This window comes from Callithrix jacchus, chromosome 5 (genome assembly GCF_049354715.1).
Source record: "Callithrix jacchus isolate 240 chromosome 5, calJac240_pri, whole genome shotgun sequence".
Taxonomy (NCBI): domain Eukaryota; kingdom Metazoa; phylum Chordata; class Mammalia; order Primates; family Cebidae; genus Callithrix; species Callithrix jacchus.
Window position 1 is genome coordinate 42,942,829 of NC_133506.1, and position 22,803 is coordinate 42,965,631.

General features: G+C 50.2%; 1 protein-coding gene across 16 annotated transcripts in view; it reads right to left on the reverse strand.

The window, feature by feature from the left end:
• Positions 1 to 22,803, reverse strand: part of SULF2 (sulfatase 2) — a 125,389-nt gene that overhangs the window by 91,890 nt on the left and 10,696 nt on the right. For all 16 annotated transcript variants that reach the window (XM_008996099.4, XM_035298850.3, XM_054255438.2 and 13 more), the window contains exon 2: positions 8,760 to 9,036. In XM_008996099.4, coding sequence (XP_008994347.4) covers positions 8,760 to 8,934 — 175 coding nt within the window. In that variant the 5' untranslated portion in view covers positions 8,935 to 9,036. The remainder of the gene's footprint in view (positions 1 to 8,759; positions 9,037 to 22,803) is intronic.

The following is a 22,803-nucleotide window of genomic DNA, read 5'->3' on the forward strand; positions in this document are numbered from 1 at the left end:
CCCAGATTCCCTTGCAGCTAAAGATGTGCCACAAGCCTGCCTTTGGCCTTCAAGCCCAACTCTCTGTCCCGGTCTCCACCCCAGAGCACTGGCCTGGAGCTGCTGGTTCAACAAGCCCCTTCACCCTCTGGGCTGGATTTGACTGACAAGGGCCCTGGCAGGAGATGAGAGAAAGAAGAAAGTCAGGTTGGAGGACAGATGCCTCCATCTTCCTCTCTATGGCACCAGCGGAGGGTGACAGCTCTCGTGGGGTGGACCTCTGTGTCTCTGGGTTCCAGTAACCTCTTGTCCCACTGCTACTAATTAGCATGGAGCACTGCATTATCCCTAGGGCAACCAGCCTCACACCTGCTCACACCTTAGCAAAAACACACTTAAATCCTCTACAAAGAATTCAAATTTGCATGTGCTTTGTAAGTCTTGCTGAGATCATGTGGCTAAGTTCTATTCGTGTTGCATGTGACTTCTGAGATGTTTTTTTTTTCCTTTTTCCTACCCTTCTGCTTCATTCTTCTTGTGGCCTAGAATATGTCTGTGATAGCTGGAGCTGCAGCAGCTGTTCTAAAGCACAAGGTGACTTCACAGATGGAAGCCACACAGTAAGTATGATGGACAGAAAGGCGGATATGGAGCTTGGGTCCCTGATAACCTTGTAGCCACCAAACCAGCCCTAGACTGCCTACCTCCAGACGTTTTGATAACTCTATCCTGTTTAAGCCACTGTTATTTTATGTTTTCTTTTACAAGCAGCCAAACCTAATCCTGATACACTTAACTTCCAGAATTCAAGCGATCTTCCCAAATGTTACCAAATTGAAAAAAAAAAAAATCAACTTACAGGAACGTGCTTGGCAAGTTGAACACCAGTGTGGGTCCAAATGAGCCTCTGTTCTTCCTGAGATAACCTGCATTCACGTTTTTACTTCTCTAGTGACCAGCGACAGGAATGCCAGGAGGTGGGATCTCAGGGAGGCTGAGCTGAAAGTTACCACCGATCTGGCAGCTGGAATCTGGGCGTGTTGTCCTGGCTTCCAGCCATTTGGCCCCTACAGAGAGTATCTGAGCCTGCAACTTGGAGTTGATCTCCTAGCTATCAGTTTGTGGTATAGGGTGTGGTTTCCTTGTGTGCACAGATGGAAAGTGGAAAACAGGAGGCCAGCCAGACCTCTGCCACGCCTTTCTTTTAAAAACCTGCCTCTCCCACTGGACAGCTCTCCAGGCTGGATCCCTGCAACTTTCAGGATCTGAGACCCCTCTGAGAGTCTGGGGAGGGTCTCAGATTCAGTAAAGCACAAACAAGCACACAGTTTGCATACAATCCCCACCCTCCCCTCCTCTAAGCCCACCCAGGCCTGGGCCTCTCTCCTCAGCATCTGACGGATGTGGCTGCCTACTGGACAGTTCCTGCTGGCTTTTCTTTTTTTTTTTTTTTTTGAGACGGAGTTTCGCTCTTATTACCCAGTCTGGAGTGCAATGGTGTGATCTCAGCTCACCGCAACCTCCGCCTCCTGGGTTCAGGCAATTCTCCTGCCTCAGCCTCCTGAGTAGCTGGGATTACAGGCACGCGCCACCATGCCCAGCTAATTTTTTATATTTTTAGTAGAGACAGGGTTTCACCATGTTGACCAGGATGGTCTCGATCTCTTGACCTCGTGATCCACCTGCCTCAGCCTCCCGCAGCTTCCCAGGTCCAGAACTGAGCTTGTAACCATAGCTTTCCCCAGCTCTGTACACAGAAAATCCATTCTCACTGTTTTTCAGGCCACGACCTTGGAGTCCTTCTCAACTCTTCTTTCCCGTCCACATCAGTTCCATCAGCACTTGCAACAGCTCTACCTTTGAAATATGAGCAGCACCTACAACTTTCCTCACTCTGGCCTGAGCCACCATCATCTCACACCTGGACCACTGCAACAGACTCCTCACTGGGCCCATCTCATGCGTGGACTGTTGCAGTAGACTCCTCACTGCTGGACACCCTGCTCTCATAACAAACACCTCTTTAGTCTCATGACCCTCCAAGAGGGGTCCTATGAAGACACCACTCAGATGATGCTCCTCCTCTGCTCAATGTCCTCTATTGGTGTCCATCATCACTGAGAAAGCCCAAATCCTCCTTCCATTCAAAGGCTCGTGCCCTGCACGGTCCATCCAACCTCCACCTCCGCATTACTGCTCACTCCTCCTGCCGCCCTTGTACACAGTGCTCTGGCCTCTTTGCTGCTCTCAGCCTGCTGGGACAGTGTCTGCCTCAGGGCCTTTGCACATACCGTTCCCTCTGCCTGGAATGCTCTTCCTCAGGGATGCCCATGACTGGTTTCCTTACCTCCTTTGCTCAGATTTCCCCCTTCCCAATGAGATTACCCTATATAAAATCCCAGCAACTCTTTTCTCCACCTTTGTCCTCCTGGTTGATTGCCCCTCCTGGCTTTATTCTCCTCCTCACTTTCTGCTCTCTTATGTACTATAGACTTAATATGTCTTGAATTTGCTGTACCCCAATCCCAGTCCTCATGGTTTAAGTGGAGTTGGCCCCAGTCCTGGCTCCAGGAATGTGCACGTGACTCCGTCTGGCTAACCATAGTGTTCCATTCCCCTGAATCTGGTTGACCAGATGTCCCAGACGTCAGACCAAAAAGCCTCAATCTCGGGACTTACTAGCACTCCCAGGTGAGAGCAGCTCTCTTTCCACAGGGATGGCTTGCACCTATATGGCATTCACATATGTCTAGCAATGCCAGGAACGCTGCCTGGACAGCCAGCCTGACAGTGAAGCTAACTTGGAGGAAAGCTGAGAGACCAGGGAGACGGAGGGACAGAGGCCATCCAGAGACAAAGCTTCTGGATCCTTGGACTGATTTATACAAGTCCAATAAAGTCCCCTTTTTGTTTCCTCAGTCCTGCTTGAGTTGGGTTTATGTCACTCATAACTGAGAGAATCTAGACTGATAGAGAGTGGCTGTGACACAAACGTTTTTAACATCCAGTGGAAGCTGGTTCCCATGACACTTTTGCAGGCCCCAAAACCACCACTCAGCTGCCTTTTGCCAGCAATGATGGTGCAACTCTGTTCATCAGCAGAGGCAGTAACAGCAGAAGAACCCATGGCAAACCTAATTGACAAGGATCACTCACATTCTGGGGTATGTCGCCATGCCAGGCTCACGTACCTGGCAAAGTGTGCGCTAGGTCACCTGAGCCATGGGCAGAGCATGGGCAGCACCCACCCCACTGTGTCAGCTGGGCCAAGACTCTACAGTAATGTCACCGTTCACTGCCATGTCTTGCTCCGTCACCCAGGCCGGAGTACAGTGGCACGATCTTGGCTCACTGCAACCTCTGCCTCCCAGGTTCAAGGGATTCTCCTGCTTCAGCCTCCCAAGTAGCTGGCATTACAGGCGCCTGCCACCATGCCTGGCTAATTTTTATATTTTAGTAGACATAAAGCTTCACCATGTTGGCCAGGCTGGCCTCCAACTCCTGACCTCAGGTGATCCACCTGCCTCATTCTCCCAAAGTGCTGGAATTACGGGCATGAGCCACCGTGCCCGACCTTCATGTCATTTTGATAGGTAACGCTTGCTACAGACAAACAGTACTCTGTGGCATTGGCCCAGGCTGCTCTAACAGAGGATGGCTTTAACAATCCGAGTGAGAGCAGACTGTCACACAATAGGACAGGTGCCAGGTATTCCGTCCTCACAAGAATGCCGGGAAGACAGATCATCATCTCCACTTTATAGAGGAGTAAACTGAGGCACAGAGAGGGCAAGTCTCTCCCAAGGACAAACATTCAGAGGTAGAGTGAGGCTTTGAATCCAGTGTCTTAGGAGACAGCTCTCTTTACTGGGAGCATTTTCTTTTTCTTTCTTTCTTTTTTTTTGAGACGGAGTTTCGCTCTTGTTGCCCAGGCTGGAGTGCAATGGCACGATCTCGGCTCGCCGCAACCTCCGCCTCCTGGGTTCAGGCAATGCTCCTGCCTCAGTCACCTGGAAGCACTTTCATTTAAAAAGGTTCTGAAAGGCTGGGTGCAGTGGCTTCCACCTGTAATCCCAGCACTTTAGGAGGCCGACGGGGACGGATCGCTTGAGTTGTTTGTGGCCAGCCTGAGCAACATGGCAAAACCCCATCATTATTTAAAAAGAAAAAAAAAAACACCCAAAAATTAGCTGGGTGTGACGGTGTGCGCTGGTAGTCCCACCTACTTCAGGGCTGAGGTGACAGGATTGCTTAAGCCGAGGAGGTTGAGGCTGCAGTGAGCAGTGATCACTCCAGCCTGAGTGACAGAGCAAGACCCTGTTTCAAAAAATATATATAAATAAATAAAAATAAACATGTTTTGAAAGGCAAATAATTCTTTTGAAATACAAACATCAGGCTGTGCAGTGGCTCAGCACTTTGGGAGGCCGAGGCAGGTGGATGATCTGAGGTTGGGAGTTCGAAACCAGCCTGGCCAACATGGTGAAACCTTGTCTCTACTAAAAAATACAAAAAAATTAGCTGGGCGTGGTGGTGGCGCACCTGTAATTCCAGCCACCTGGGAGGCTGAGGCAGGAGAATCAAGTGAACTCAGGAGGTGGATGCTACAGTAAACCAAGATGGCGCCACTGCACTCCAGCCTGGGCAGCAGAGCGAGACTCTGTCTCAAAAAATTAAAAAAAAAAAAAAAAAAGAAAAAAGAAAAGAAAAAGAAAAAAAGAAATGCAAACATTGCATCCAGTCTCATGGGGCATACTCAAATCTAATATTGGAAAGGGCCACTAAAAGCTATCTCTGCCTGGCGTGAACACTCAGGAAAATGGACAGTGGGGAATCTGCCCAAATATTCTGGGACTTGGAGTCTGGCTGTGCCCTTAAAACCCTCTGACACAAGAGCCACCACCATGTGGTGTCCATGTAAGTGGGGACCCTACATTGAAAGCTTGAGAAAGTTTGTCTCTTTTCCAGTCTCTATCCTGCTAGTCAGGTCAAGAAGAACGTCTTGGGAGGCGCTCCTTCACCTTTAACACCTCTTCTGAAACTGCCCATCACCTTCATTACAGCAAAGACACACCGGCTTCGTGGGAGGCAGCATCTTGCTGAAATTTAAAAGCACTGGTTTTCACTGTGTTTGGTTTAGCAGTGATCGTTTACCAAAGGCAATGGGTAGTGGTTTTCCCTTTACAGTCAGAATTTAGAGGTTCCTTTTAAAATAATATTTAAACTTCAAAAACAAGCCCAGTTAAAGAAATGCTCAAGTCACAGATCAGAACTGGGATGCTGCAGAAATTCTCCTGCTCCAGGCCTGAACCATGTCTTAATCCTCTTGGTGTCTCGGAGCCTGTCAGAGCCCCAGAGGCTCCCCAGAGGTTGGCTCAAATTAAGCCAGTAAACCCTGGCAGAGCCCACAGATTCTACAATGCCCCTGAACGAAGGATATCTGTGAACAAGACCACTTCCACATGCCTCTCCCTCTCTTATTCTTTTGGAGCGGAAGGCCAGCAAAAGTCAGCTGGTCTCCAAGGGCCATCGAAACACAGGGATATCCCCAACTACTTTGAACATGTACTGATAATGGAGGCCACTCACAGACTAGTAGGCCCTAGAAGCAGTTCCCCTGGGCATTTGACACCTCAGGAAGTCAGATGCGTGCAGGGAAAAGAAAGTTGAATATATGTGGTACAGCCCTGACCCTGCAACCCTGCCTGCAATAAGGAAACAGAACAAGCCCCTCGTCTTGTGCGCCTGGCACCAGTCCTCCCAACCAGACCCTAATGAGGATGGAAGGCTCTTTGCTGCCCTGGGACTAGAAGGATCCTGGGATTATCTCAGTCGAGAAGTCTCCAGCCCAGAGGACTGTCAGAACTGCTGTGCGGATGAGCAGAAAATAGCAAATGATAAATTTTTTAGGACCACCTGCTGTGTGCCAGTTGTAGCAGACTGTGAGATAATGTATTGGGCTTTTTTGGGACATGCATTATTGATCTGGGTCTGTCTAGTGGTTTATAAAAAGCCTGTCATCCCCCTCCCATGACCACCTTCCCAGCCCTCACCTCCTGGAGGAAGCTCAGCCTCCTTTAAAACCCAGTGCTGCTGGTGGAAGAGGTCTGGCTTGTTTGTAGAGGTCAAGACTTGCAGGCTCTGATCTATACAGTGTAATGCTACTGGGCAAGAGCTGACAGAGCCCACTGAACACCAGAGGCTCTAAACCCACCGCATCTACCTCCTGGAATTTATCCTTCAGATGCACTCTCTTGCCTGTGCAAAGATGCATGTTTAAATTTCCAGCAACAATATCTGTAACAGTGAAAAACTAACAAACATACACACTACCAATCTGGAAACAACTCAATATCCATCCCAGAAGTCTGGCTAAATAGAGCAGTGGTTAAAAGCATGGGTTCTGGGTTCAAATATTGTTTTTCTCTTTTTTTCTGACATGGGGTCTTGCTCTGTTGCCCAGGCTAGAGAGCGGTGGTGTGACCTAGGCTCACTGCAGCCTTGACTTCCTGGGCTCAAGTGATCCTTCCACCTCGGCCTCCCATTAGCTAGCTGCTACTGTAGCCAACCACCATCCTTGGCTGATTTTTACATTTTTTTCTTGAGACGGGGGCTCACTGTGTTGCCCAGGGTGGTCTCGAACTCCTGGCCTCAAGCAATCCTCCCTCCTCAGGCTCCCAAGGTGCTGGGATTTCAGGAGTGAGCCACGGCACCCAGCTCAAATCTTGTTTAACCACATTTTAGCTGTGGAAACTTGGACAGGTGGCTTCTCTCTGCCTCAATTTTTCCATCTGTCAGAAGGAGAGAAGAAACCTCTGTATCTTAAGCCAGCCATGGCTTTCATTGCTCTCCTATCTCCTGTGTTTACTTCATAACCGTGGCTCCTTTCCTTGTATCTGCATACACCACTGGATTCCTTTATCTGCATACACTGTTGGTTTTATTCATGAATCACAGATGCAAAATTTAGTCAGATTCAGACATGAGACTTGGCTGGATCATATTGCTGTAGTAAAAATATATTATTCCTAAGAGTGGGTATTCAGACACTCACCTTCTCATTCGGGCTCCAAATCTAGGAGCTTCCCTTGAAACTTCTCTTTTCCTTAATCCACATACCTAACCCATCAATCAGTTTACTTCCCAAACATACATCAGGTGAGCAAACCTCATCACATGATGAAGCCCAGGTCTCAGCTTCCAGCATCGCCCCCACCCTATCACGGCACTGGCCTCCCAATAGGTGTCCTGTTTCTGCCCTTACCTCCTGCAATTTCATTTCATCAAAAGAGCTGGGGTCCTGTTGGAACCTAAGTGAGGTGATGGCCTTCCTCTTTTTCAGGCACCCTCATCCATGTCTACCTCACTAAGAATCAAACTCAAAGCCCCCACCATGGCCGCAAGGCCTGTGCGACCCGGCCCAAGTGGACTCCTCAGCCTCATCTTTCTCCATCACGGCCCCAGCTCCCTCCACTCTGGCTCCCTGGCACTTTTTTTTCTTCTTCTTCTTTTGCTCCAAACCACCGAGCTCATTTCTATCTCAGTATCTTTGAATTTCCTGTTCTCTCCACCTGGAATGAACCTCCCCCCAGTTCTCTGGCTCCTGACACAGTACACTGAATGGAACAAATGCTTAATAAACATCTGCTGGATGAATGAACGAACGTGCAGGGCATCGGAAATTCCTAGGCATGACTTCAACCGAAACAGTGTGGGGGCTACATAATGTGAGACTGAGAAGCTCTGAGCTACAGGTGTTACCTGCAAGATCTCACTGCAAAATTCTGCAACAAACAAAACACACCTCTCTGGCCATAGTCTGTAGACTCTCCATGGTTATCAAATGCGGCTCATTCTAAATGCTACCAGGAGACAGGTACCTATGTGTCAAACTGTCAATAAAAGCTCTGGGCTCTGATTGCTTCCTGGCTACAAATTCTTTTTGCGCGGAAAAGCTCCCAAAGAAAAAAAAGATCTATACTTGTGGTCATTAATACAAAGCACTGCAAGGAACAACTTGGTTCATGTAAATTACCTTTTCCTGGTAGCTAAAAGACAGATTCAGGTTGCCAAGGCTAACCTAGTCAGCCTTTCCATTTGTTGCCACCAACAATGTACTGTTATCTTTAGAGAGTGGACAGAGGCTAAGGGACTGCTTTTCACCAGATCAATGATTGGCAGTCTTTGCCACAACCCACAAGAGCCTCCAAAATCTGGTTCCAGGCGCATGTCTCATATATTTTTTTTTTTTTTTTGAGACAGAGTCTCACTCTGTCACCCAGGCTGGAGTGTAATAGCATGATCTCCACTCACTGCAACCTCTTTCTCCCAGATTCAAGTGATTTTAGTGCCTCAGCCTCCTGAGTAGCTGGGATTACAGGCATGTACCACCATGCCTGGCTCATTTTTGTATTTTTAGTAGAGACAGGATTTCGCCATTTTGGCCAGGCTGGTCTCGAACTCCTGACCTCAGGTGATCTGCCAGCCTTGACCTCCCAAAGTGCTGGGATTACAGGAGTGAGCTACTGCGCCTGGCCTGTTTTCTTGAACTCTTTGGAGAAATCCAGGAACGGCTCTGCAACTGGAGAAGGGTAGAGACCCCTAACCTTGAGGACCCAGTTGTGACCCCAAACATGTGTGGGTAGCCCATGTCTTGGTTTCAATGCACTCAAAGGTGAGCTCTATGAGTCACCACCACTGCCTTGCCTCAGGAGCCTCAGCCTAGCCCAGGGACCCTGCACTGTGGGGCCAAGGTGCCACCCTGGGACCCTGAGGCTTACCCAGCTCCACATCCTGGTCATCCGTCAGCACCAGGATGATGTTGGGGCGGATGTTCCTGCGTTCCCTCTGAAAACTGCTGCTCAGGCGGAAGGGCGACAGGAAGGCTGAGCTTCCAGCCAGCAGGGAGAACACGGCTGCAGACAGCAAGCACAGCATGAGGCTCGGGGAGCCCATCTTCTTTTTTTTTGCTGATCTGGTGCTTCTTTCGGGATGCAGGAGTCTGAAGTTGTGTCTGTGGCTCTGTTTCTTGTCCCCTGTCCCTCTTTACTCGCAGATCTAGAGGAGGAGGAAGAATCAGGTCAATATTTATGTCAAGGCTGCCGGCTGCTCATTCTTGCATAATGATTTGTACGGCGGCTGGCACGAACAATGGGAGTTTCTTTGAACGGGTGGCTACGGCAGAGTGAAAACCGAACGCCGCTGAAGTTAGCAAACTTTACAATTTGCTTGCTCAACAGCCTGGCAGAAAAGCCTTCTGTGGCCACTTCTGCAGAAAGAATTTCTTCCCTGGATCCAGTGAGCCTCTGATGTGTCAGTGGCAGCCCGAGACCCGAGTCAAATCATCAGCCTGTGTCTGAATAATCCCCCCAAATTCCACTGACAAATCGTCCCCAGGGAGAGGGACAGCGGTGGGCTGGGCTCGGGGAGCGAACACTTGTGGTCCTCTTGCATCTGCCCTCCCCATGGGGTAGAGAGGTGAGGGAGATGAAGACTCAGCTCCCCAGCAGCAGGGGATTCAATGAGAACCCAGAGTTGGATGTTTTGGGCTGGAAAACTGGCATGTTCCAGTGCGAGATACTCCACTCGCCAGCTCAGTTTTTCTGTGAGCAAGCCAGTTTAGAACCTCAGTTTCCCCATGAATAAAATGGCCGTCATAAGACAGGGCCATTAAAAGATTTCAGTCCATTGGGGATGTGTGTGAAAACCCTTTGTTAAGGGATCTTGTAACTGGACAAAAAGGTATTCCTATTAGTTTTTTTTTTTTTAGATGGAGTTTCGCTCTTGTCACCTAGGCTGGAGTGCCATGGCACAATTTCAGCTCACTGCAACCTCCACCTCTCGATTCCTCCCAGGAGGAGGCCTCAGCCTCCCAGGTAGCTTGGATTACAGGCGCCTGCCACCATGACCAGCTAATTTTTTGTATTTTTAGTAGAGACAGGGTTTCACCATGTTGGCCAGGCTGGTCTCAAACTCCTGACCTCAGGTGATCCACCGCCTTGGGCTCCCAAAGTGCTGGGATTACCAGCATGAGCCACCGCACCCGGCCTCCTATTAGTTTTAAGTTGCAGAATAAACAAAATGACAAAAGAGAAAATTGAGCATAAAAGGTGACAGGGGAAGACCTGCCACGGGCCACTTGCCCTCAGTCATCCCCTTGGCCCCAGGTCAGACTAGGTCGAAAGAGAATGTGGGTGTGGGAGGCGGGGAGGCGACTCTGGCTCGAGCAGGTCTCTAATCTCACTCTGCTCTTTGCTCTCTGTGGTCATTTTTTCACTTCTTGAGGAAATGAGCCTTCAAGTCCTATCCAGATATAGACTTTTGTTATCATTTATTTAAAACGAGAGAGCGAGTGAGCAGAGAGCCACAGCCTGCAGATGCACCAGGAGGAAGCCAAGTGCCATGGGGGCGGCTGTGTCGCTGTGACCTTGAGAGGGTCTGTTTGTCCTTGCCCTCCATGGGAGAACCTGGTTATCAGCTTGAAGTCACAATTCAGGGACTCAGCGAGGGCTCCACGTTTGGCAGGGGGATTGCTGCCTGCCTCGTCTCTCCTAGGGACTACAAGGCGGCCTGAGGGGTCTCCTGCCTCCCTCTTCCCTGCCCTCATCTTCCATTCTTCCCAGGGCAGCCAGAGGGATCTTCCTAAAGTGCAGATCAGGCCACAGCACTGGGCAGGAGAGGGCACAGCGCCCCTTGCAGGCGCAAACTGAAGGGGATGCTCGCCACCAGGTTGTGCAAGTGCCAGGCACTTGCCTCACCTTAGTGCCAGTTCCGTGCCCGCCTGCTGCACCTTCCCCGGCAGCTCATGGCTCACAGGATAAAACGCAAACTTCTCGCCAGGGCTGCCTGGGTGTGTGAGATCTGGCCTCTGACCACTTCTCTCCAACCTCTCCTTTCCATCCCCACTGGCTTCTTTCTGTTGATTGGACAAATCAAGCTTCTCTCTGCCCCTGGGTCTTTGCACTTGCTCTTTTAAAAGTAACTCCTGGCCGGGTGCAGTAGCTCGCACCTGTAATTCCAGCACTTTGGGAGGCTGAGGCAGGTGGATCACATGAGATCGGGAGTTCAAGACCAGCCTGACCAATGTGGTGAAACCCCATCTCTATAAAAATACACAAATTAGCAAGCGTGGTGGCACATGCTTGTAATCCCAGCTACTCGGGAGGCTGAGGGAGGAGAATCACTTGAACCTGGGAGGCGGAGGTTGCAGTGAGCAGAGATTGTGCCATTGCACTCCAGCCTGGGTGACAGAGCGAGCCTCTCTCAAAAAACCAAAACAAAACCCTCCTCCTTTGTACTCCTGGTTCTTTCTCTTCTGTCAGAGGAGCAAACCTCATCACCTCAGGGAGGCCTGCCCTGACCACCCTATTTAAAGTGGGCCCCCAATCCAGCACTCGCCGCATTTTATCACCGGTTTTATCTCTCCTGTGATCACCACTACAGTCTGCAATTTATCTTATTTATTGTCCAATTCTTCCCTACTAGGGGGTCAGCTCCCTGAGGACAGAGACAGGCTTATGTCTCCAGGCCTTGGCACAAAGAAATCATTAGACAAAGAAAGAAATGGAGGTTCTGTTAAGGTCCTTTGAGTTCAGCAGAGTGAGGGAAGCCGGGCTCGGCAGGGCTGTGCCATGTCCTGGGTCTACATGGCTCAGAGGCATCCATCACTGATGCCCTGCCCCGGCCACCCTCCACGGACACCAAGGAGGAGCTGGCCACTGTATTCTCTGGGCAGTGCTATGATTGAAAAACCCCAGGAAAGTTCCCTCCTGCTCTGTTGCTCCCCCAGCTCTGCTCGGCACCCTGGGAGGCTAAGCTCTGTGGACAGCGTGGTCGGCACACCCCAGCTCTCTGGCTTCAGGCTGGGAGGCTGCAGCATAGGAGGCGGCAGGAAGTCAGAGGTTTGTTCTCCCTCTCCTGCACGCAGCAGCTCCCCAGACAGTAGACTTCGTGTCTCTCTCTGCATGTGGACAGAGCTTCTGTCGGGGGCCCCTTCTGGCTCTCGTGTCTACCCAGTTCTGAGTTCACCTCTCCCTCCTCTTGCCCCATCAAGTCGAGGGAAAGTAAGGGCTCCTTCTGCTGCCAGCTCCGGGGTGCTGCACCACTTGTTTGCTCCGATTGCTCCACCTGCCTCTGGAAATGGTACTTTCAATCAACTCTCCCAGCTGCCCCGATGCACACCCTAATTTACTTCATTCAGGGACCTGGATTCTGTGTCAGCCTGGCCAGGACAGCCCATTTCCCTTCTAGCACCTTCCCTGGGAGCAGGAAGCAGACTTCACTTAGTGCCTCCTTCCCAAGTGGCTCTGAGAGAGAGTCACAATTTCAGGGGAGCTGGGAACACACTTGATACAGTCATCTGACATGAGAACTGTGTTTCACAGGACCAGAGGACAAACAATAGCTTCCTTCTCAATCCCTCATCTGCAGCAACATACACTTCATGACAGCCAGAGCCACTGTGGTGACTGTTTGCTGGGCACCTGCTTTGTGCCACGTGGCATGATGGTTAAGGACATGGGCTTTGGAGTCACTTGCTGAAAGCTTGAGTACTAGCTCAGGGTCTTTTAGCAAGTAACTCCAAAGTCTTTGTGCCTCAGTTTCCTCAACCATAAAATGGGTGTGCAGGATTAAATGTGTTGATACAGTGTGCTGGGGCTAGAGCCTGGCCTATGGTAACTCACTGGAACCCGTAATCCAGTGTAAACCATCATTAGAAGATGGTTCCTACTGGTGCAGCTGTGTCCCACGTCTGACACTCTGTGGAATCGCCTTCAACCTCCACCAAAGCACTCTCGTGCAAGTACTATTAGTCCTAGAGAAAACTGAGGCCTCATTACCATCCTAAGGCCACCCAGAGAGAAGATGGCAGGGATGGGACGTGAATTCTGCCCTCCCTTACCCTTCAGTGTGGGCTTCTCATCACGAGACTCAGGTTTCCCAACTCTCTCCATTCAAAGACCACTGCCCCGATTTCCGCTGAATCTGCAGAGCCCTTCGATGATTACGGGCTTAATGTGCTTCCTTAAATGGCCTGATTTTAAAATAAAAACACAAACACCTATTTTGGGAAGAGAAAACTTCCTATCCAAAGATAAATGGAAAGTGGACATCGCTTCTCTGTAGAGCTAATTGTACACATAAAAGTTGAAGAAAGCGGAATCAGTGGAACTTGATTCAAAGAGCTTCCCAGGCTTCACGTGGCCTCCTGCTCACACATTCTGTCTCTTCTGAAGTGAAATTAACAGGTGTTGAAAAGGGTCAAAGCACCATCTGAGACTTTCTGCTGGAGGTAGCTGGAGGCTGCAAGGCAGCTGGAAAGGAGACAAGCGCTAGCCATGGAATCATCCCGGAACCAGCCCAGATCAGCCATCCCCAAACCATGCTATTTATCTCACATGGTTTGTCCATGTCCCCACCCAAATCTCATCTTGAATTGTAGCTCCTATAGTTCCCACGTGTTGTGGGAAGGACCCAGTGGGAGGGAGATAACTGAATTACTGGGGTGGTTTCCCCCATACTGTTCCTTTTTGAGACGGAGTCTCACTGTTGCCCAGGCTGGAGTGCAGTGGTGCAATCTCGGCTCACTGTAACCTCCGCCTCTCAGGTTCAAGCAATTCTCCTGCCTCACCCTCCCGAGTAGTGGGGACTACAGCTATGCATCAGCACACCCAGCTAATTTTTGTACTTTTAGTAGAGACACAGTTTCACCATGTTGGCCAGGATGGTCCAGATCTCTTGACCTTGTGATCCACCTGCCTCAGCCTCCCAAAGTGCTGGAATTACAGGCAATGAGCCACAGTGCCCGTCCTTCCCCCATACTGTTCTTGTGGTAGTGTGTAAGTCTCACAAGATCTGATGGTTTTATAAAGGGTTTCCCCTTTGCTTGGTTCTCATCTTCTCGTCTGCCATCACGTAAGACATGCCTTTTGCCTTCTGCCACGATTGTGAGGCCTCCTAGCCATGTGGAACTCATAAGCTCATTAAGCCTTTTTCTTTATAAATTACCCAGTCTCAGGTATGTCTTTCTCAGCAGCGTGCAAATGGACTAATACATTATCAGTGGCCCATGTCCCTCCATCAAGAAACACTACGGGATCTTTGCACTTGAATCTATGGATGCACCAACGAGCTTGCTAAAATGCATGTTCACGTTCCTTCAGAGAGACAGACATGGAGCGCTAATATTGGAAGAATTTCGATGGGATGTCCCACAAATAGCAACTCTCTTAAACCAAAAACCAATCACAGAAGCTTTTTGAAAGCTTGCAACACACTCCAGTGTCTGCTCTGTTTGCAAGCGTCAACCCAATTAATATGCACACCCACCCATCAATATTTCACCCATTTTATGAAGAAGCTGAGGCACAGAGAGTCAAAATCACTTTCCCACGATCATATGGGTATGTAAATGGCAGAGAAGGGGTTCAAACCTAGTCTGGCCCGATGTGGGCGGCTCAACCAGGACTCCCAGAAGCAGATTTTCAAGCAAGTTCCTAAGAGTCTCCCAGCCTCAGTTTCCTCATTTGCCAGGTGCTCTCTAAGGGCTTTTTTGGCCCTGGGCCTGTGATGCCAAGGTGCAGGGGGGCTGGGAAGGGCAGCCTTCATTGGGAGCTCTGGGCTAGGTCAAGATGGGGCCTAGGGGCGTGGTCAGCTGGACTTGGCTCCCATGTTGGTTTCAGGGTGTCCCCCACTCCTGAGCAGCTATTACCCGCTATCCTCTGGATGGAAGTCAAAGCTCTGGCACCAGAAGCCAGAGAATAACAGGAGCTAATTATTTCATCAGACCAAGTCATCAGTGGGTTGATTTTTGATGAGTTCCCCTGGCTCAGACTTCTCCTGGCCTCACGCCAGTCTCTCTCCGGATGCTGAAGAAATCAATTAAAAATGACACAAGGGATTCTGCCTTTTTTTCTTCTTCTTGGTAAAATATTCAAAGGGGCTGAACTGAGAGAGTACCCAGCAACCCCGTGCAGCACCAGCCGCCTGCCCCTCCATTCCTCCCAAGGACACCCCCTCTTCTTCCCACCAGCTCCTTTCCAGGTCCTTCTGGCTCCTCCTCTCTATTCTGAGTCTTCTCCAGGACCTCGGCAAAGGCTCCCTAGCCCAGGAGACATCTCTGGAAACACCTAACATCCTGAGCATTTAGAAACGGCAAATGCTCAGAATTAAGGGGCCAGAGGCAGGAGGAGGCATTGGTCAGATGGGAAACGTCCATGAGAGGCTGGAAGAAAGGAAATGGTGGGTGTCAGATACATCCCAGGGGCCGGGGCCAGAACAACAGACCTGGGGACCTCCCCAGGTGGTCCGGAGAGCCTGATTATTTCTCTCTTCCTTCATTCACTTTACAGATATCTATGAAGGGCCTGCTATATGTGAGGCAGTGTTCGGTGATAGAATCCTGCCCTGATTACAACAGTAATATTCTTCCCTGTCCCCTGGGAGGTTCACTTGATGTGCCGCCTCCAGGTGACACATAAAGCCAGTAAGCAGCATGGCTATTTGCACAGACATTCCGATCCCAGAGCCTACTTGTTTGATATATGCTGACTTGGAAGGCAACAAGTGATACCAAGGACTGAGGTTAAGTGTGTTGCATAAACAGGAATAGGAAAGGGGAAACTGCTGGCCTGGGAGCAGTCAGGGAGGGCTGCCTGGAGGCATACTCAGCATAAACTCTGAGTAGCCTAAAAGGAGCAAAGTTCTGAAGAATCCACAGGGTTTGGATAGCCCGTGAAGAGGAGGGTGGAGGACAGAATGCTTCAAGCAGGAGAAAGAGTTTGGGCAAAGCAGGCAGAGGAAACAGAGAGAGGCCCCTGGAGGGATGGGAAAGTGTGGTCCCAAACCTCACAAGCCCAGAAGCTGTCTAGACAGGGGATGACACACACACATCTGTTAAACTTTACACTCCAGTGTCCCCCCTTCTTCCTGGCTACAGTTTCTCCAGCCTTCTCTCCTCCTCTTTGGGGCTGTCAAAGAAAGGACAGAAGCTTCTGTGACCTACAGCCCATAGCTTCTCCCTGTCTCCCCTACCCCGGCCCAGGCCATCTGGTAGCTCTCCTGGCCTGTTCCTGGAATTCCAAATGGAGGCAGAGAACCAAGTCGGCTCCCAAGAGCAGGGCGGGGGACAATAGAAGGGTCATTCAGAGGGAGGAGGGAAAGATCAGGTTTCAAGACGAGGGCTCGGGATCTGGAAAGGAAATTAGGGCACAAAGATCGTAGGCCAAAAACGCAGGGCTTAGGAACCCAGCTGCCTGCCTAACTATTGATGTATCAAGAAATTCCTGAAGGCTCATGCGTGCCAGGCACAGTTCTTGGCACTGTGGGTAAAATAGTGAAAAGAAAACTCCCTGCCCTCCTGGAAGTGATATTCTGAGTCAACATATGAAAAGCTGGACTTGAAAGACTCCAGCTAAACGTGAGAATGATCAGAAAAGAGGGCTGGAAATAATGGCAAATCACAGGCAAACTTTCAGAACAGGGTGGCTGCGGATCGCAGCTAGAGCTCAAAGGAAATTTAGAAACAATATATTCAAGTCTTAGGAAGCGGAGCACCAAAATGTTTTGCATGTCAAGTAAGTAGATGTCTGACAGGTCGTATACTTCACACCCTCAAATACCTGAGCATCTGCTACGTGCCTTGTACTGTTTCGTGATCACTTAAAAAAAAAAAAAAAAAAAAAGACAGAACTTCTGATTCTCACGGAGCTGACAAAGCAGACAGAGGCAAGTGAACAGCCCAATACTTACTTGGGGGAAAACACAGCAGGGAACAGGCTGAGTGGGAGGAGGGGTGATAATCTGGAACTAGCCTGCATGGCTTTGGATCTTGGCTCCACCACTTCCTAGATGTCGGGCAAGTGTCTGACCTCTTGTCTCACTGACTTCATCCAGAAAGTGAGGACACTTATGGCACTTGCTACAGAGTGGATGGTTTCACATGCACGAAGCCCTTTAACAGATCTGCATGCAGAGTGCCCAATCAATGCTGGCTTGTGTTCTCTGCCAGGTTTGGGCCACCCAGCATTATTATCTCACCTCCTTTCCATAACAGCTCCCGATTTTCTTGGGGATCTGAGGCTGGGTGTGATGGCTGCCGGCTGTAATCCCAGCACTTTGGGAAGCCAAAGCAGGTGGATCACTTGAGGTCTGGAGTTCAAGATCAGCCTGGCCAACACAGTGAAACCCCATCTGTACTAAAAATACAAGTGACTAAGAACACAAAAATCAGCCAGGTGTGGTGACGTGTGCCTATAATCTCAGTTACTTGGGAGGCTGAAGGAAGAGAATTGCTTAAACCCAGGAGGCAGAGGTTGCAGTGAGCTGAGATTACATCACCACACTCCAACCTGGGCAACAGAGCAAGACTCCATCTAAAAAAAAAAATTATTGGGGATCCTTTTCTCCCCACCCTTGGTCCACAAAGTTCAAATTAGGCTCCAGCTCTGGGGCGCCAAGGCTAGACCGTGAGTTCCAGACCTGGGCCAATCAAAGCCTCCCCACCCCTGCCTTGGGGATGGGCCAGAGTAATCCAGGCGCTTAGGCCTGACTGGTCAGAAGAGGCACCCAGTTTTTACAACTGGCTAACTCACTCCAATGTGAGGACCAGGGAAGATACTGTCATCTTGCCTGGAGTGGGGTCAGGAATGAAGCCAACACAAAGAACACAGAGCAGTGCTGTGAACTGCAACATTCTTGGGTCTTAATGGCACTGGACACCTGGATCCAGCCAAGCCTGAAAGAGGAAGATTTACTGCTGGGTTCTTTGTTTCAGGCCCAATAAATTCTTTCTCTTTAACTAGTTTCTGTTTTCTTTTTAGGTCAGTTTCCCCATCCTTTGACTCTTTAAGATCAGGAGTAAAATTCCTTTTCTTCAATTAGGTCATACCTAGTTGCTCTTTCTGTCACTTGCAACCAATTGAACCCACATGGGCGGCGGTGGCGGCCGGGGAGCGGGGCAGGCAGGACGCAGAGGGCCAACCTGACCATCCTTCTTTGACAACTGATAAGAGCAGTTGTGAAAAAGCGGAAGGAACGTGGGTGTGGGAATCACAAATTCTGGGCCTGACTCGGCCACTCTGGCTGTGACTTGGGCCTCGGCTTCCTCATCTGCCAAGGAAAACAGACTCTTCCCTGGGCACGGCCTTGCAGACTGGGCTGGGTAGAGTCTGGGAGGTGAAGACGGCATCTTCCCTGGCCCTCTGTCCCTGAAGCAGGCCCTGCTCTGTCACTCCCACCCTCCATCCCAATGCTGCTCTCTTTAGAGCACTTACCACAACTTGTGATTCCTCTACTCTCTGGCCTGAGGTGTTTTTCTTGTTGTTTTTTGAGACAGAATCTCAATCTGTCATCCGGACTGGAAGGTAGTGGCACAATCTCAGCTCACTGAAACCTCTGCCTCCCTGGTACAAGTGATTCTCCTGCCTCAGCCTCCTGAGTAGCTGGGATTACAGGCACCCGCCACCACACCTGACTCATTTTTGTATTTTTTTTTTTTTTAGTAGAGACAGGGTTTCACCATGTTAGCCAGGCTGATCTGGAACTCCTGACCTCAAGGGATCAGCCCACCTTGATCTCTCAAAGTGCAGGATCACAGGCGTGAGGCCTGGGTTTTTATTTTGTAGAGGCTCCTGCGTCCACCAGAAGCTCCCATGGGCAGGGGTCTCTTGGTTGCTCCCCACCGCAGCCCCAGCTTCTGGCACAGCCAAGGTGCTAATTCTTCCAGGTAGTCAACCGAACTTTCCTGAGCACCTACTATGCTGCTGGCCCTATTCTCAGTGCTGGGGATCAGGAGAAACACGCCTTCATGGATCAGACACCAAAATACATTACATGGCGTATGAGGCAATGTGTCCCAAGGAGATCAAGTCCTAAGGAGGAAGGCTGGAGCGCTAGGGGATGTAACTATTTATTTATTTGAGATGGAGTCTCACTCTGTCACCCAAGTTGGAGTGCAATGGCACGATCTCAGCTCATTGCAACCTCTGCCTCCCAGGTTTAAGTGATTCTCCTGCCTCAGCCTTCCAAGTAGCTGGGACTACAGGTGTGCGCCACTACGCCCAGCTCATGTTTGTATTTTTAGTAGAGATGGGGATTCATCGTGTTGGTCAGTTGACCTCGATCTCCTGACCTCGTGATCTGCCCACTTCAGCCTCCCAAAGTGCTGGGATTACAGGTATTAGCCACCATGCCTGGCCAAGGGGGTGTAACCTTAAATAGGGTGGGCAGCAAAGGCCTCTCTGAGAGATGACAACTGGGCAGATCCCCGCAGAAGGGGAGGGGACATGCCTTGTGTATATTTAGGAGAGGAGCATCCTAGGCACAGGGAACAGAAAGCATGACTGTCCTGAGGTAGAACGACGCCTGAGGAAGGGGCAGAAAGGGGGCAAGCATGGCGGCCCCCTTGTGATTCTGAGTGAGGGGGGCTGGGGGTTCTACCCTGCGGGTGATGTGATCTGGTATAGTTTTTCTTTTTTTTTGAGGCAGGGTCTTGCTCTGTCGCCCAGGCTGGAGTACAGTAGCACAAACATAGCTCACTGCAACCTCCATTTCCCAGGCTTAGGCAATCCTCTCACCTCAGCCTCCCAAGCAGCTGAGACTGCAGGTGAGGACAACCATGCTTGACTGCTTCTTAAATTTTTGGGAGAGATGAGGACTCGCTATGCTGCCCAGGCTGGTGTTGAACGCCTGGACTCAAATAATCCTCCCATCTTGGCCTCCCCAAGGGCTAGGATTACAAGCATGAGCCACCATACCCAGCCCTGATGTAGGTTTTAACAGGATCCTTCTGACTACGTGAGGAGAACAGACTTTGGGGCATGAGGGAGGCCACTGAGATGACTATGTGGGAGAAAGGAAGGGGCAAGAGGTGGATGGTTTCTGGATATTGTTCAGTGGATAAATGAATGAATAACTGCACAGTAGGAAGACTGGAACTGGCTGAATGCTCCAGTTACTATTACTGTGTAACAATTTACCCCAAAACTTAGTGGTGAAATAAAATCTTTCTTCAACACTCAGAGGCTCCTGACCAGGAACTTGGGCAGGACACAGCAGTAAGGGCTGGTCTGTGCTTTGTAATGTCTGAGGCCACCACTGAGAAGGCTCAGCAGAGCACTGGCTTGTCTGGCAGTTGTTGCTGGCAGTCAGCTGGGAGCTTGGAAGGGGCTGCAGAGTGGGCACCATGTGACCTCAGTGTGGCTTGGGCTTCCTCACAGCATGGCGGCCTTGCATTGGGGTCTGATTTCTTGCGCAACAGTGAGGGTCCCAGCAGTCTAGGGGAAGCTGCCTCATCTTTTCTGCTGTCCCATGGTGCTCCTTCCACCAGGGCTACACAAGTCTGGCAAGATTCAAGGTGGGGGACACAGACTTAATTCTTGACAGAGAAGCATCAAGGTCCCACTGTGGATGCAGAGAGCTGTGTGGCCATCCTGGAAAACAGTCAGTCCTGCTGGGTTACAGAGGCCGGCCAGGCCTGGGGCAGCCACGTGGGCCTCCCCTGCAGGGCATCCTCCCTCCTTGGAAGTGAAACCCCATCTGAGTCAGCCTCTGTCCATCCCTGACCGTCAGGGCTGGGTGATCCCTGAGCCTTGGAAAGTCCTGGGGCAACCTGAAGATTGCCCCAACCCTACTCTTCCTTCTCATGTGACCCAAGGGGGTTAAAGCCATGATGACAGGTCCAGGGGGTTCTGAGTGGGGCCAAAGGGTGAACTGAAGGGCCTGTACTGGGAGCTAGCGTCACAGCAACAACCTCTCCTGCTTATTCCAGAGAACACATCTGCCCAGTTCTATCTATGTTGCAAACATTTTCTTCCCTTTTTTTTTTAACCACCCCCGGCTTATTTTTAAGTAGAAAGGAAGCCATCTAACAAACCCAGAAAACCCAACAGAACGATAAGACTTCATTTGGGGAAAAGGCCCCAACTTCCCCCAAGCTCTTCCCTTCTGCAGAGACAAGAAATTCTCCAGCTCAGGCTCTGCCCTTGAGCCCTGTGCTTGAAGCCACTGTCAACATGGAGGTGGCACTGGAGTCCAGGAGGGAAGGCTGCTGTCCCTGGGAGCCCCCCTCATCAGGCAGGTATTGGCACTTCAGTGGCAGGACACAGCAGGGAGGTGATGATGAAGATCTGGAGGCTTCAAATGTGGGGTGCTGGGCCAGGGCTTTGGGACCAGGCTTGGAAGGATACTAATCATGCTGGCTAGGCAGGTGACCTGGAAACATTTCCCAACCCGCCAGAACTCCGCCTAGGATAACACAGCTTCTCTACCTGGGCAAGAATCAACTACTGCTGGAGTTTTTTACAGGCAGCTCCCAGGAAGTTTCTGGCAAGATGGCAGCTTCCAGGGCAGGGGCTCCTGGTTTGAGGCAAACGGTACAGCCCTATCTGCTCTGAAAGGGACAGCAGAGCTGATCGTTACCCTCTGTGCTCCATCCCATATGCCAGGGTCTTGGAACAAATAAATGAATTTTTTTGTTTTTTTCGAGACAGAGTTTCGCTCTTGTTACCCAGGCTGGAGTGCAATGGCGCGATCTCGGCTCACTGCAACCTCTGCCTCCTGGGTTCAGGCAATTCTCCTACCTCAGCCTCCTGAGTAGCTGGGATTACAGGCACGCGCCACCATGCCCAGCTAATGTTTTGTATTTTTAGTAGAGATGGGGTTTCACCATGTTGACCAGGATGGTCTCGATCTCTTGACCTCGTGATCCACCCATCTCGTCCTCCCAAAGTGCTGGGATTACAGGCTTGAGCCACCGCGCCTGGCCCAAATGAATTTTTAAAAGTCTGGTATAAGTAGAATACCCAAATCTGGGCCTAAAATCATTAATTCACTCATTCATTCATTCCCTCTCTTATTTCAGTAAATTTATTTAGAAAGAAAAGTCTATCGTGGAGGAACCAGCACCCATTGCTTATAAACTTGAGTCTCTCAATCTTGGCACTACTGCCGTGTGGTCGGGATCATTCCTCACTGGGGGACTGCGCTGGGCATCACAGAGTGTTTAGCAGTGTTCCTGGCCTCTGTCCATGAGATGCAAGTCACACCTATCCTAATTGTGGCAATCAAAAATATCTCCAGACTCTGCCAAATGTCCTCAGGGAGCTGTGGCCAGGCCTCTGTCCTCAGGGAGCTGTGACACCTTGGTGGTGGAGACAATGAATGAAGACAAATTTCAGACTGTCTTACAAGCTTTGAAGAAAGCTGTCAGGTGATAGGATGGACAGTAAATTGGGAAAGGTCTCTCTGGCATGAGGAGGTAGCATTAGAGCTGAGAGCAGAGGTGGGCAAGAAGCCAGTTGTGGGCAAAATGCTTTCTATGCAACAGAGGAAGTAAAAGTGCAAAGGCCCTGGGGTGGGAATGTGCAGAATGAAACCAACATTACCTGGCCGGAGCACAGCAGTATGGCCCACAGGAGGCTGGACACCCCTTTGCCCCAACCTACGCCTTCTGGGTAGGCCACACCCACTGTCCTTTCTAGCTGTTTAGAGGAAGTGCGAATCAGATACAGAAATTCCCACCTCTGTTCTTTGTTCCTTTGTCTCAGCTGTGGACAAAAGCTTCCCTGGCAGAGAATTACAAAGTTATTTCTGCAAAAGGCCTTTGGCCAAAAGCAATAAAGTCCGGCTTGAACAGAGTCATTATTCAGCTCTAATTGTGGGCTGGTTCTCAGTGTAGACCGCCACGCTGAGGACTGTCAATTCTACCTTTCCAACCCTCCTCCTTTTCAGCTCCACATTTTCTTAGCCCTGTTTACCCCCACAGAACATGTATTTATGTTTGCAGAGATTGTCGTTTCCTTCCAGAAGAATATAAAAGGAATAAAA